Source organism: Phragmites australis, chromosome 15, assembly GCF_958298935.1.
Source record: "Phragmites australis chromosome 15, lpPhrAust1.1, whole genome shotgun sequence".
NCBI classification, from domain to species: Eukaryota; Viridiplantae; Streptophyta; class Magnoliopsida; order Poales; family Poaceae; genus Phragmites; species Phragmites australis.
Window position 1 is genome coordinate 11,594,980 of NC_084935.1, and position 14,243 is coordinate 11,609,222.

General features: G+C 42.0%; 1 protein-coding gene and 1 pseudogene across 1 annotated transcript; one reads left to right on the plus strand and one right to left on the minus strand.

The window, feature by feature from the left end:
- Positions 1–1,732: 1,732 nt before the first annotated feature.
- Positions 1,733–4,559, minus strand: LOC133893236 (large ribosomal subunit protein eL15z-like). The gene is made up of 4 exons (XM_062334211.1): positions 4,439–4,559; positions 4,160–4,326; positions 2,283–2,480; positions 1,733–2,184 (listed from the first exon to the last, which is right to left on the minus strand). Exons 1-4 carry the CDS (start codon positions 4,440–4,442, stop codon positions 1,939–1,941), a joined length of 615 nt encoding a protein of 204 aa, XP_062190195.1. The 5' UTR covers positions 4,443–4,559; the 3' UTR covers positions 1,733–1,938.
- Positions 4,441–14,243, plus strand: LOC133892130 (uncharacterized; annotated as a pseudogene).

Consider the following 14,243-nt stretch of genomic DNA (forward strand, 5'->3'; position numbering starts at 1 on the left):
TTTGCAAGGAGAAAGAGCTTCATTTTGTTGATACCATCGATTTTTCTTCTTAGCACGTATGTGCACAGTAGCGTGAGTTGGCACTCGTTTGTGGGTGCGTTCAGAGACAACATCAACTGCTTCGTGGTAGACTTAAAAAAATCTGTCACTGAACACGACAATATATGCAAGTTTAAATTGAACAGTAACAGTTCGGGGGGCATAGAATATCAACATTTTTGTTTTCTAAATATGACATGATTAATCTTTGCACCTATATAGTATTTGGCTAGCAGACTAATGTCGATCATGCTTTGAGCATCACTTGGAAAATATCAGAATAAACTGTATCGCAGAACCTACATGAATCAATAAGTGTGTCTTCTTCAGATGTGAAAAGAACGAACCAGTAGTTCCTAGATCAGTAGAGAGGGTGTCACCGTTATGTTCTCGCTCACAGGATTGAAAGAGCTGAAAAGAAATCCCGTAGTTCCCAAACTAGCACTGTTCTCTTCATGCAACGATTTCAGGTACTCATGATGATTGCAACAAATTTTTTTCAGCGACCTTACCAAGTAAACCAGGGCATATATCTAGGAACAAAGCGGGCTCACAGTCACATAGCTCTCAAACATCACCAAGGTTCATCAGCGAAATTTCTTTTCTGCGCGCTCGCTCTCGCAGGACTCCGCATGCATCTCCCAACAGCAACTTGACAACCAGTTATGAGTTAGCAATAGATCGGACTGAGTACGGACGAAACATATCATACCCGACCCGTCACCTGATAATGTATGGTTCTCAAAGACATAAAAGAACAAATCCAAACATCATTCATCAGATTGCAAGTACTGGAGCAACTTCAACATTATGCACGGCTGCACACAGACACCAATCAGTAAGTGTAATTCTGAAGTTCGCAGGAATTTTGAGTTAAATACTTGAGCACTTTCCATGCCTAGATAATGCAAAAAAAAAAAAAAAAAAAAAAAAAAGCCCAGTCAACAATCTCAGTGTCGTTATTCACAAAAATTGCAGAGCCACCACAAACGCAGACCCCATGAAACGTTGCAAGCTATCAATAGCAGCACAACTGCACAATGTTGCAGGAGAGATGGCGAATCATTGTGAATCCGCACACCACGAAGAAGAACACTACCAAAAGCAGAGCAGGAGAGACGGCAGATTCTCCTTCCCCAAATCCGACTCACCTCTTGTCTCGCGTGAACCCGAGCACGCGGCAGCTTCTGCTGGTCGACCTCGTGGGACAGCAGGAGTACGTCGCAGCAGGGGCCTTGCGGGACAGCGGGAGTACATCGCAGCAGCGGACGGCTACATGCAGAGCACAAGGACCTGGTCCACCCCGGGTGTGCAGCGGCGGCGGTCTGCCAAGTGAGGACATGAGTGACCGAAGCAATCAAACAAAGCTAGGGTTAGATGGTTAGCAAATATCAATGGGATGGGTTGGGCCACCTGGAAGTGGAGAGTATTGGGTCAGCCAAATAGTACCCGTAGGCAGATCATAAAATCCGTATCCAACCCACTGCTTCTGCTTCGCGAGTACCTAACCCGCTGTGCCCATAGACAAAAATTCAGACCCATACCCGCACCCGTCAAGCGATACCCAAACCCACACGTAAGATTGCCATCCCTAGATTCACCTGCAACTAAACACGAATCAGGATGGAATCTACATGAGCCTGCTAGCAACAGATCATGATTGACTATCACCACAGAACAATAAATCCAATCATGAAACATAAAGCGAATCACTAGAGCACACAGCATTAGATTACTAAACCATTCGTTTCATCGACTGATAACACAGGAGAATCGCAAATATAGTTCATGGCATTTGCTCCAGAGTAGCAAAATTTGGCAATGCAATGAAAATACCAAATACTATCAAAGTCTGCATGGGACCAATTCCACAGTAACCGAGCATCAAGACGAATGAGCTCAACGGTAGCGGCGGAGGGAGAGGGTCTGGTTGCGCTTCCAGGTGGCTCTCCTTGAGGGCCTGTTCTTGTGGTGCCTGTGACCCTTGCCACGCAAGCCACGGTACTTCTTGCCTGCAGAGGTGAGACCGCGGAGCTCACGGTGCTTGTGCACAGCCTTGCAAAGCCAGTTGATCCTTGGGTCGTTGCGGATGGCACTGTGAGCCACATCAACCAGGATGATCTCAAAGTACTTGTAGGTGCTATCCTGTGGTTCAGAGACAAGGAGAAGTATAGGCATTAGCGCAAAACAGAATGAGAGTTCTCATGATATATTGCTATCAATTCCTGTAAAATCAAGTATACCTCATTCACCCAGTAGGAGTTGAGAACCCTGAGTCCACCAAGCTTACGTCCAGCTCTCTCCTCAGCAACAGACCTCTTGTTCCTCTGGAACTTGAGCTGGGTGATACCCTGGTGCTTGGGCTTGCCGTAGACAATACCCTTAGGCACAGGCCTCTTCCTGCCACCACGCCTGACACGGACACGGTAAACAACATACCCCTGAAGACAAATAACACAAAAGTTAGGCAAATTTAGACAATATACACGACCGTATTTGCGAAATTAGACAACATATCGACGTATTTGTAAATCTAGCACTCGTATTCGGTAATTCAAAATCCGAAATTTAGCTTGCGGTAACTCAAATTCCGAAAACACCCCGGTCCCACAGATTTCAGCAACTCAAGTGCCGAATACGGCACTGTTCACCGTATTCGGCACCTCAGTTGCCGAAAACTCCTCGTATTCAGCATTGTAATTAGATTGCGGCGCCAAAGCAAAGATGAGACATGTTTTGGAATGAGCACATGCATGAAAAATTCACCAGCCGAGAGCATCACAGGAAGCAAAAAATGATTGACGTGACGCGGCCAAAAGAGTGACAGGACGTCGGCCGGCTTATTTCGGCAACTCAGGTGCCGAATACGGCACTGTGCACCGTATTCGGCACCTCAATTGCCGAATACGGGGAGTTTTCGGCAACTGAGGTGCCGAATGCGGTGAACAATGCCGTATTCGGCACCTGAGTTGCCGAAATCTGTGAGGCCGGGGTGTTTTCGGAATTTGAGTTACCGCAAGCTAAATTTCGGATTTTGAGTTACCGAATATGAGTGCTAGATTTACAAATACGTCGACATGTTGTCTAATTTTGCAAATACGGTCGCGTATATTGTCTAAATTCCCAAATTTGCCCAAAAGTTAAGCAAAATCATTTCGATTATAGGGCCACAGCTACTAAAATTTCATTCATCAGATGAGAGGAAATAGTTTAAAGTGCTATGCATACAAGAAGAATGTGCTCAATTCCAAAAAGAAAAATTAAAACTGTCACATGAAATATGTACAGAACAAATCAGATAGCTGGATAAATAGCATGAATAATATGTTGTTCAGTGACAATATGTTGGCAAGCAACACTACCACTGCAGAGGTCATAATCTAGGCAACAAGGCTTCATCGACCTCAGCTGGAAGCCTGGGCAGAACTACTTGATAAATGGTGCAACAATACTGCACTAAAAATCAAACCTACCAGGTGAATCACCAGTGCAACATAAAGTGACTACCACAAAGCACCGAGAGAAACTGAAAGGCATAAAGAAAACTTCTTCAAAATACAATGAACAAAGCACCGATAGAAACTGACATACACCATTAGAGTCAAATATTCATTTTGCCACAAATATGAGACAACGAACAGTCTTTCAACAATAGGGCGCTACATAAATTTTATATCCACATTGTTATCATTTACCAACTGGTGGAAAATAGTGCAAAACTAGAAGTGACAGCGTCCCAATCTATTAAATTAGTAGCTGACATAATCTATATCAATCTGATTCAAACTCAATACAATTCAACATCATATACATAATGCTCTAAACATTCTTAGATGGTAGACTGAATGGCTAATTGGGAGTAATCTAGTACCTAAACACCTTCGTGTCGTCCAAAAATACTGGCATCTACCACCTGAAATACTACACAGAGCAGCAAACGATGGTAGCACTGCGCATATCGCAATCCTAAATGACGGCAACGCCTCCACAACCCTCCCCGTACTCACAAATAAATCATCATCGAAGCACAAGTTACGCACGCGTCAACAGGACTCGTCCCTTAACAGCAACCTCCGCGCGATCAAAGAACTAGGCGTAGATCTGGAAGGGGGAGATCTACCTGCTTGGCCTTGAAGCCGAGGCGGCGGGCCTTGTCGGGGCGTGTGGGCCTGGTGAGGCGGACGATCGCCGGCTGCTGCCTGTACTCCCAGCACCGGACGCGCTGCACGAACCGCATCACGTCCGACTGCTTCCTCCTCCATAGCTCCGACACGTACTTGTACGCCCCTGCGCAGCCGCGAAGAGCGAGACACACCGTCAGAACCGACGCACGCGAATCGGAGAGATCAGGCGACAGAGAGATCAGCGGGAATGTGGAAAAGGAGGAGGAGGAGCTCACCCATGGCGGATGCGGCGGCGGGGAAGGTGGTGGAGTGTGCGGAGACGAACCTGGGGTTCGGGTGGAGGCGGCGAAGGGGGACTTTATACGGGGCGATGGGCGCCTCGTGGCCGTCGGATGGTGCTAGGGTTTTGGAATGGTGGGCAGTGGATGGGCCGAATGAGTTGGGCCTTCTGCGGCCTAGATGCATTTGATTGCTCTGTTGCACTGATTTTCATTTTGTTCTGAGGAATTATTTTTATATTTTTTAATCCGAAAATTACAAATATATGGATTCATTCTGAAATTTTGCAATTCTATACTTATGCCTCCCATGCAAGGGTGATAGGAATATAGATTTATAAAAATTTAAAACGAACGTATATATTTACAAATTTTTAATTAAAAAACATAAACATAAAAGTTGTTCATCATCCCGCGCCCCCTCCTACGTCGTCCTTGCGCTCAAGCGCCGCCCTCGTATCGATCCCTGGAGGAGTATCAGGAGCCTCTCTGCCCCGCACTCGCATGCAAGGTTCGCGTTACCGACCGGAGGTCGGTTACCGACCTCCGGCGGTAACCGAAAAACCGCGGTAACCGCGATTACCGGTCAAAAATTCAAAAAAATTCGGAGAAAATTCATTCGGCAAATTTTAAATTTTTGCGAAAAAATCATGTTTTTGCCCTCTCGGTAACCGAGCGGTTTGGGTCGGTTACCGAGCGATTTTCTCGCATTTTCGATTCGGTCGGTTACCGAGCGGTTTGGCTCGGTAACCGCTCGATTTTCTCGATTTATCGAGCGGTTTTATCGAATTTCAGCGCAGTTCAACAAAAAATCTAAAAAAGGGTTCAATCTTGTAAAATCAATAACTAATTCATCCGAGCTTCAAATCAAGTGAAACAAATTTTGTTGGATTCCTTGTAACATGATCTACATGATAAAAGTATTTATACTCATAAAAAAGTTCAAAATTTTCTGTGAGAAATTTTATTTGTTAAACCAAGGTAAATGCATAGTTTACTCTTTGCTAATCCAAAAATCATGAAACTAATTTTGTTAGTCTTCTTACATGATCCTATATCTTTTAAAAATATATGAACTCATGAATTAGTTATTGTAACATGCATGATTGTGTAAATGTGTTGCGACTAGATTAATTCATAACTGACCCATCACACCTTAAAAATTAGTGAAACCACTTTCATTAGCTTATTTATATTATGATTTACGTAGAAAAAATAATAGTAGACATGAAAAAATTAATTACAGTGATTTTTCTTAACATATTCACTTTATGCTTGTGAACTTTGTAAAAATCATAGAGAATTTAATAAAACTCTAAATAAAGTAAAATCAATTTTAAAGGTTCTCTTAAAATACGTTTTATACAAGAAAAATATGTGTTTACATGTTACACTTTTCCTTAACGTGAGTTAATAATTGAGCCGCACGTTTCAATTTTTTTCAAACTTTCTCCCTATAGAATATGATGCAAACGACATTATTTTTGAAAATTTTTTTCACAGAAGTTCTTAGAATTGTGTCTAGTTTTTTTTAAGATTTTTTTTGAATTTTTTTTAAATTTTTTTATTTTTTCGAATTTTTGAATTCAAATTTCGGTTACCGAGCGGTTTTTGAAATCGGACCGGACCGGGAAGGTCGGTAACCGCGATTTTTGAGTGGTTACCGACGGTTTTTTGAACCCTGGTCGCATGCTCAGGGCCAAGCTAGCTTGGTGGTGCCTTTCGTCCGTGCCGCAACATGAAAGACCCTCATGCTTTGGATGGCAAAGATGGTGGTTATCGTTGACGGCGTGAGCATGAACTGTGCGAGGCCAACGTGTAGCCGTTGCTCGGCATCTGCAAGTTACATGCCGTCTGGTCATATTAACTGGCGTCAGGGGCGGAGCCAGGTGTCGGTCAACCTAGGTTCTGGCCCTCCTCCGGTCCTCCCTCATGCAAGTTTTTTAGAACATACAGTTGCGAGCGAGCCTTTGAGCCCATGAACCTCATCTTAGTCATCTACCTGCCACGCGACGCGTCTCCCGAGCGTCACCGCCCGCTCTGTTCGGCCCCAGCCTTTCAGCTCTGGCTCCGCCAGTGACTGGCATCATACCAGATTACCATACGCCGCACAAGATGTCAAGGTAATGGCATTACCATGCGCCGCACAAGATGTCAAGGTAATGGCATTGCTCGTGCAGTGGCCTTGCTGCCATGCCGCAGGTCATGTTATCCTTGATGAGAGGACCGAACTCCCTGTTAACATCGCGTGCAGCGGCTTCGGTAATTTCAGACTTTTGTGATAGTTCTTGCTACTTGTTTTCTGGCTAGCGTAAGGAAATTTATAGTTTTGTGTGAATTGCTTGCATGAAGTCAATATGGATGTTGGTAAAAAGATAAGGAAATTTCATGACCAAGAGATAAGTTGAGTTGAGCCAATCATACTAAAATCGTCTAATTTGCATTGTAATGATTATTCACGATAAAGACACTGAGAGCCAACGCTGTATGTATTACTTGAGTGATAAGTGGATATTCTGGTTCTACTTATACTATTATGGTTAAATTAAAATTAAGAATTTTTGGCCCAGGTTATCAACTTATTGTACTACTTGCCGAACATCTGAATCAGGCAAACAAAGGACGTGGTAAAGGCAGTGAACAAGAAATAGCAGATCGAGGAGAGGACCCAAAGGTTTGATTCTATGCTTTGACAGTATATATGTACTTTTTCGTATGCCATGATGAACCATGTGAGACTAATCCTTTGTTTACATCAATTTTTATCGTTGTTTAAACAGAGTATAGAACGCAAATGTTAATATTTCTACACAATCATCAAGTACCTCATTCACCATTAGAGTTGAGAACCCTGAGTCCCAGGCTACTTCACGGTTTCAAGCTCTCCCAATCCCAACAACCGATCTCTTATTATTCCGCTGAAACTTGAGCTGGGTGATAACCTGGTGCTTGTGCTGTTGCCAACGACCACTACGATGTTTTTGTTTAGTGAGGTCATATCCCATACCCAGGACAATATATATAGCAACAGCAGAAGCTCGCTATTTGGTTCGCCCACTAGTTCTTATCTGGTATTTGATTCTCATAGCTACTGATATTCAGCCTTCTAGCTACTTGAGGTACATTTTCATCTGGTATTTGATTCTCATCATCCTCTGTCTGTCTTGCACCCAACCCAACCTTTGATAGTGATCTCCACGAAGTGAACCGGTTCGATGTTTGTATGGGCATACACTCGCTGATGTAGTTGACAATCATGTTGCAGACATGGATTTGAGCAGATCTGAAAGACATGGATTTGAGCAGATCTGAAACGCTCAGCCTCGCAAAACACATTGCGATGTAAGGACTTCATTACAGCATTAGTGAGATCATCGCCCGGTTGGTAGCTCAGAAGTCAGAAGGTCGTAATATCATTGAATCATCACGTTACCTCCTACAGTTGTACTAGAGAACAAATAATAATAATAATAATAATGAGTGGCAACACATATCTAAAACACAAATGAGTTAAGACGGTAGTAAAAAATAATCGAGAGATTACAAAAAGACTTACGTTCCCCCTTGAGACAAGGCACCGTGAGTAGACTCCGTCGCCGACTCGAACACTTCGGCACCTGCAGGATTTGGTATTGTTGCGTCATTGAAGTGGAACGCTTGCACTCGCTGAAATCCGACCAAGTAGTGGTCTGAATCTCGGAAGATGATATATATCTCATCTTCTTCGTACGAGTACTGTGGAACCAACTGGTCTCTCGAGATAGTTTTTGGAGGAGGGATCTAGGTTCGAGCCCTAGCGTTTTACTAGATGCGCTGGTGCAGCTCCTGTGTAACTGTGTGAGTACGAGCCTTCCCTTTGAAAAAAAAAAATCTCATCTTCTTCTCCTAGATGTAAGCATATCCCGTGAAAAATACTAACATCAGTCACTACATGAAAAAAGTTATTAGTGATGGGTGATAACCGGTATAAGTGACGGGTTCGTACTCGTCACTTTTATCACGTCACTAATGATAGGTCATTAGTGACGGGTGAGAATGGTGACCCGCCACTAATGTTTAGTTATTAGTGACGGGTCGTAATCGTGATCTGTCACTATTGACTGAACATTAATGACGGGTTGTAATCTTGACCCGTCACTAATGGCCGATAAATTATTTTATATATTTTTTGACAAAAAAAAGTCAAAAAAATATTTTTTTTCACCCGAGCCATCCTAACGCAGACTCATCTCATATGCCTCATAAGGCACGTTTTTATCATATTATTTTCAAGTTTGCGTTCCATGGGAAGCAAACCCGCGACCTCCTCCTCACGTGTGTATAGCCACCTTATCACCTCTGTTATCACGTAGTTATGATAGAAACTGGATATTTTATCCTTTTAATATTCTTTGCCGAAGATCATTAGTGACGTGTTATAACCATAATCCATCGCTAATAACTATTTTTGTCAAATTTCATCGAGGTTTATAATTTGATAGGTGACTTGGAGTGCATTCGATAAAACAGGCATGACTTTTTGTATATAGACTTTGATTTCGACGTTTTTTTTAACTCTACGGACATCTAAAAAAAGTTACATCCATTTCTGATCCCCAACTTTGTCGGGTTCGGGATTTTTTAAGATCAAAAATGGTTTGGAAGATTGAGTTCTCACCCTCAAAAATTTCTGTACCGTTTTCGAAACACGCGTTAGTGTCTATAACTATCACACCTTACATCAAACTTGAGCAGAAATGTATCATGTTTTCTATTCTAGTACTGCTAAGATGAGAAGAAATAAGAAAAAAATAAAAAAAATATTTACAAAGACCGTCATTAGTGATTGGAGTTAGTCATTAGTGACGGATTATAAGTTGATCCGTCACTAATGACTGGTCTAGAACGATCCGTCACTGATGATCTTATCATCAGTGACGGGTCATAACACCCGTCACTAATGACTTGTCTAAGACGACTCGTCACGTCACTAATGACTGGTCTAAGACGACCCGTCCCTGATGACCTGGGTCACAACTTTACCCGTCACTAATAACCACTCATTAGTGATGAATTTATATCTGATTTTGATCAGAAATGATATTAGTGACGCGTACTTATTGGACCCGTCACTAATAGTACATCAGTGATGTGATGTCTATTTTGCAGCTGTCATTAATATGGTGTCTATTTTGTTAATTTCTTACGTAGTAAGTGGTAATTGGTACCTCGCGATGTGTGAGCCGCTAATTGTAAACTTTAGTTGTGCTTCTGTTTCATGAGGATCGTATAGGAATTTGATGATAGTTCAGATTGGGATCAATTCCTGCAAAAACACGAAGAAAGTATTAAGAAACCATTTTTTCTCATCTATAAAGTAAAAAAGTTTATATCCATTCTCGTAAGGAAATGTTGATTGCTTCGTTACTGCCTGATATCTCGTCATACCCTGCATATCTCAAAGCTACTGTGTTTCTGGTTGCTTGTACCCTAGCCTAAGAACTCTTATCAAATTAGCGTCTACCTAGTTCCTTACCAACGGTGTTATCTCTTTATCTATGGTTGTTAACTTCACGTAAACTTCTGTTGTCTCTTGGAATGTTCGTGGCCTCGGTGACTCGAACAAACGTGAGCCAGTTAGGTACACACTGATGTCTTGCCACCTCTCCAATATTTACATTCAAGAGACCAAACTCAGTGACCGTAAATTACTACTTTCAATTTAAGTTTCATGCGGATAATATGAAATAGCTTAAGCAAAACAATAGAATATTAACACTTCGTAACATAAATGCAAGTCTTTACGAACCAAACTGCACTCACTGGTTGATGATGAAATTTTAACAATGACTGTAAAATTCGTTCACACAAATCAATGGGAAAAACAAATTACACAAATCAAAGGAACAAACAAACAATCACAAGTATTTGATCAAACGAAAGGAATCCATAAACTTTAATTCACATAAAACAAAGTCTAATTCACACAAATCAAAGGAAAAAACAAACAAACAAATATAAAGCAGAAGAAGAGGCTCCCGGTACAAACATGGAATGGATCCTCGGCCATGTCCACGGCGAGTCAGCAGCGGTCGTCGTCTGATCTGGTTGGGCCTGCGAAGAGGCTGCACTGGGAACCGGAACTGTCAGTACTGCCTGAGATGGACGGGGAAAACAATAAGTTGAAAGCGTTTTAAAGTATTATGAAAGTATTTTTTAAGACTAATCTATATACACATTATTTCCAAACCAGATATTTTAAAAGCTATTGATATTCAAAATTTCAAGTAACATATGGTTGTCCTGTGCGTGCAGGTGAAAGTGAAATTAATTAATAAGGGCAATTAATTCCTTGACAATGTATGGATCCATACTATATGTTTGGTTCCTTAATTCGTGATCAACCGGAGAAGCTAGTAGCTTCATAATGCATGAATTCACATATACTATATGCTATGTTCCTTACTTTGTCTTGTTTCTCCTCGTACAGGTCCTTGTGTGAGAGCTATAATTTTGCGAGATGTTTGATGATAGCACACTCTCTACATCATCAAATGTTTCAAGCCTTGGGAGCACGGGCACGCCATTGTGTGCAGTGACCTCTCTAGTGTAAGCTAACGCCTGAGCTAGGCCGGCAGGCAGAGACCTGCAGAAGCGACGACGCGGATCGGTATATGGCACATCGCATCGTCTCGCAAACACATACGGGAGTTGCGTCGGTATTATTCCAAGTTACCTAGGGGATGCAGGGCGGGAGCAGGGAGGGGGGACGTGAGCGATTCAGCGCGTTCTCTATATACACAGCTGCGCTACGTACCTACGTCGCAGCCGGCAGCAAAGCTAGCTAGCGCGATCGACATGGGGTGCCGGCCAGCTTGTATCTGCATCTCCAGAACGACATGGTGGAGAGACATGTTTGTTATTTTGTTGTACCATGCATCCAACACAACGCAATATCATTACTATAGAATTGAACTTATATCTCGGTTCATTACTGTTGGCTTTTTATGGACCGGTAGTGATTGGTCATCACTACGGTTTATTATTCGCATGGGAAGAATTAGTTATCGTGGTTTATGAACCGACAATGATATGGATCATCACTGTCGGCTGATGGATTGAGTCGGTAGTGATGTATCCACACCTTATCACTGCCGGCTTAATCTACTGACCGATAGTAATATCTCTACATCACTGTCATCAGATTATACGAGCCGGTAGTGATATACTCCTCTTCTTCAACTTATAGATAGTACAAATCTAGATTTTATAAAAAACACTCTATCTACACTGTGATTATAACGAAGGACGAACTTCAACAACCTCCTCTGGAAGAAAAGTACGTACACACGCACACGTAATCGAGAGTGTTGATTCTGTTGGTTCGCCCGATCCGTCGATTAATCTATGGGCAATTCGCCTCTTTTGCAGCGGACCTTGGCCCCAAGTGCTTCACGTACGGACCCGTGCCACGCGAGGCCGAGAGCGTCGACACGGCGCAGGTCTACTCCGTCACCGTGAAGGGGATCAAGCCGGAGCTGGGCTTCCAGTGGTCATTCGATGTGTACGGCTTCGTCGCGGCGCGGGACAACTTAGATTGCAAGCGGAACATCATCTTTCGCCGTGACAGGAACGATTGCCAGACGCTAACAGCTGAGGTATGTATCCTGCCGAATTAAGCAGTTGTGGATTTAGTTTTCTACTTAGAAGTCACATGCAATTCATAACACCGATAAGCAATTGATCATTCAGGCATTCACAATTACCTAGATTTTAGGATTTAGAATTATCCTAATCTCTTATTTGGCTCTGTTTCCGTCCACATATGTTCTGAATTATTGCTTCGTTTTTCTGCCGTAAACTCTGTAATGTTCAGAGGTGAGCACCGTGCTGCTTGAATCACTTTATGCAGTGCGTGGTGCAGCTTGATGCCTTTTTTTCTGTTCTTTATTGCCTTGCTATCTCATCATTTTATTTAGGTGCGCACCATTTTTCTTAAGTTGGATGTTTGATCAAATTTGAAGGACGTTGAATAAATTCCTCAAATCATTGCAAAATATTGTAAAATATCTTCCTTGGATTGGTGTCGTCGCCCTTTGACCTTCTTTACTTTGTTCAATTAGTCAAGCATGGTACAATAGGTAAATAGGTGAATTCAGCAGTTCACTGAATTGTCTTTGTGTTTAAAAAAACTCCAAGCAATGCCTATTGAGATAAATGGTTTTCTGCTTCGATACACTACAGCAAAAAAGTTGTAAACTTGATAATACTCTACCATGATAATAGACATAGCTTGCTCTCATTCTTTTTATACGACTAAAGTGCACAATAGCTCTATGGACATGCAGTTGTGCAATTTACTTGAGGCTTGAACTTTGAAGTCCTTAAAGTTTTATTATTGAGCCATGAGCTCATGACTCACCCAAACCTCAGTACTTCACATGGCAAAGTGAGTTAACATTTACACTTTGGCCCAATTTACATGCAATTTAGCTGCTGTAGCCATCATTGGGTTGATTGGGATTAGTGAAACACACTAACTTTCCTACTCCTAACTCTTATTCTGCCCAAGCAATTTAAACTAGTCCTCCTGATCACACCACCGTAGCTCGCATGACTCTAATGGTATGTTAAAGCTGGTAAAGTCCCATGTGACATCTCTTTTCAGCTTGGTTTGAATTTCCTTGACTCATTTATAAAGTTCAGTTTGCGAGTACAAGGGCCCAAGCAATAGAAGTGTCCAAGTGTCTACAATGTACTTTTATTTTAAGTATCACGCTTAATTTCTTATCCCTCCAGTCAGTTTTGTTGCAATAACTGAATTCACTACGGAATTCTAAAACGCCACACACATCTTTTTTGAACTCTCTTTGTCATGTAACAAAGATATGATTTATGATTTGGTTCTATAAATTTCCACTTAGATCATTGGATTTGAGAACTCAAACTTGGACCCTGTAAACTAGCTTGAGTTATAATAATCCTATACACTTATGCTGCTGTATTTCATAAGGTGTTACATCGTACTAAACCTTTCTTTTTTTGCAACAAAATATTTGCATGTATATTAGTTTTACTGACACAAATCACATATGCAGGACTCATCCTTGGTGTTAACTGGCCCTAGGCGATCCTATCAACTTTGAGATTGAACTAAAAGTCAAGGATAGTAGGGAGTCTGAAGACAAAATCCTAAGCTTCCTGGTCATTGAGCATAACTGTATTGGTGCCAGGTCTTCATATGGTAAACTTTATAGAGAGACACACTCCAACAAATATTGCACAACAGAATTGCTATTCACGCAACTCAGGGATACAGTGGAGGCAACAATTGATGTCAAAGTTGTACAAGGGTCGTGGAGTCAGTTTTGCCCACGGTTTGTTGCTCGCACTAAAAGTTTCCCTAATGTTGACTTTGTGCTATTTGATTCTCGAGGTGGCATGGTGGAAAGTGATGAAGGCTTGATCAAGCTTTCTCCTCAGTGGAATCAGATGGAGAGCTTGAACTTACTGCAGAGGCTCGAGAACCTGGTAGCAGCGCAGTTGTCAGTGACACAATCAAGATTACTCCGAAAAGAATTGGTACAACTGATAAGTGTATTAACCTTGGGTTCTGTAAGATGGAGGTTTTTATATCTTGGTCACTTCTCCCAGCGTTCCTCTAAGCTTATTAACTAGAACGTTCTTCTAGCAGATTATGATTTGTGACCTTGTAATGGCAGTTTCTTCTGTGCCTCCAAATTTTGAACTTTCTGTCATTTGGTATTTTGCGTGGCAACTGCTTTGAGTACTGTGATGTAGTGAAGTATCTGCTAAATTATGA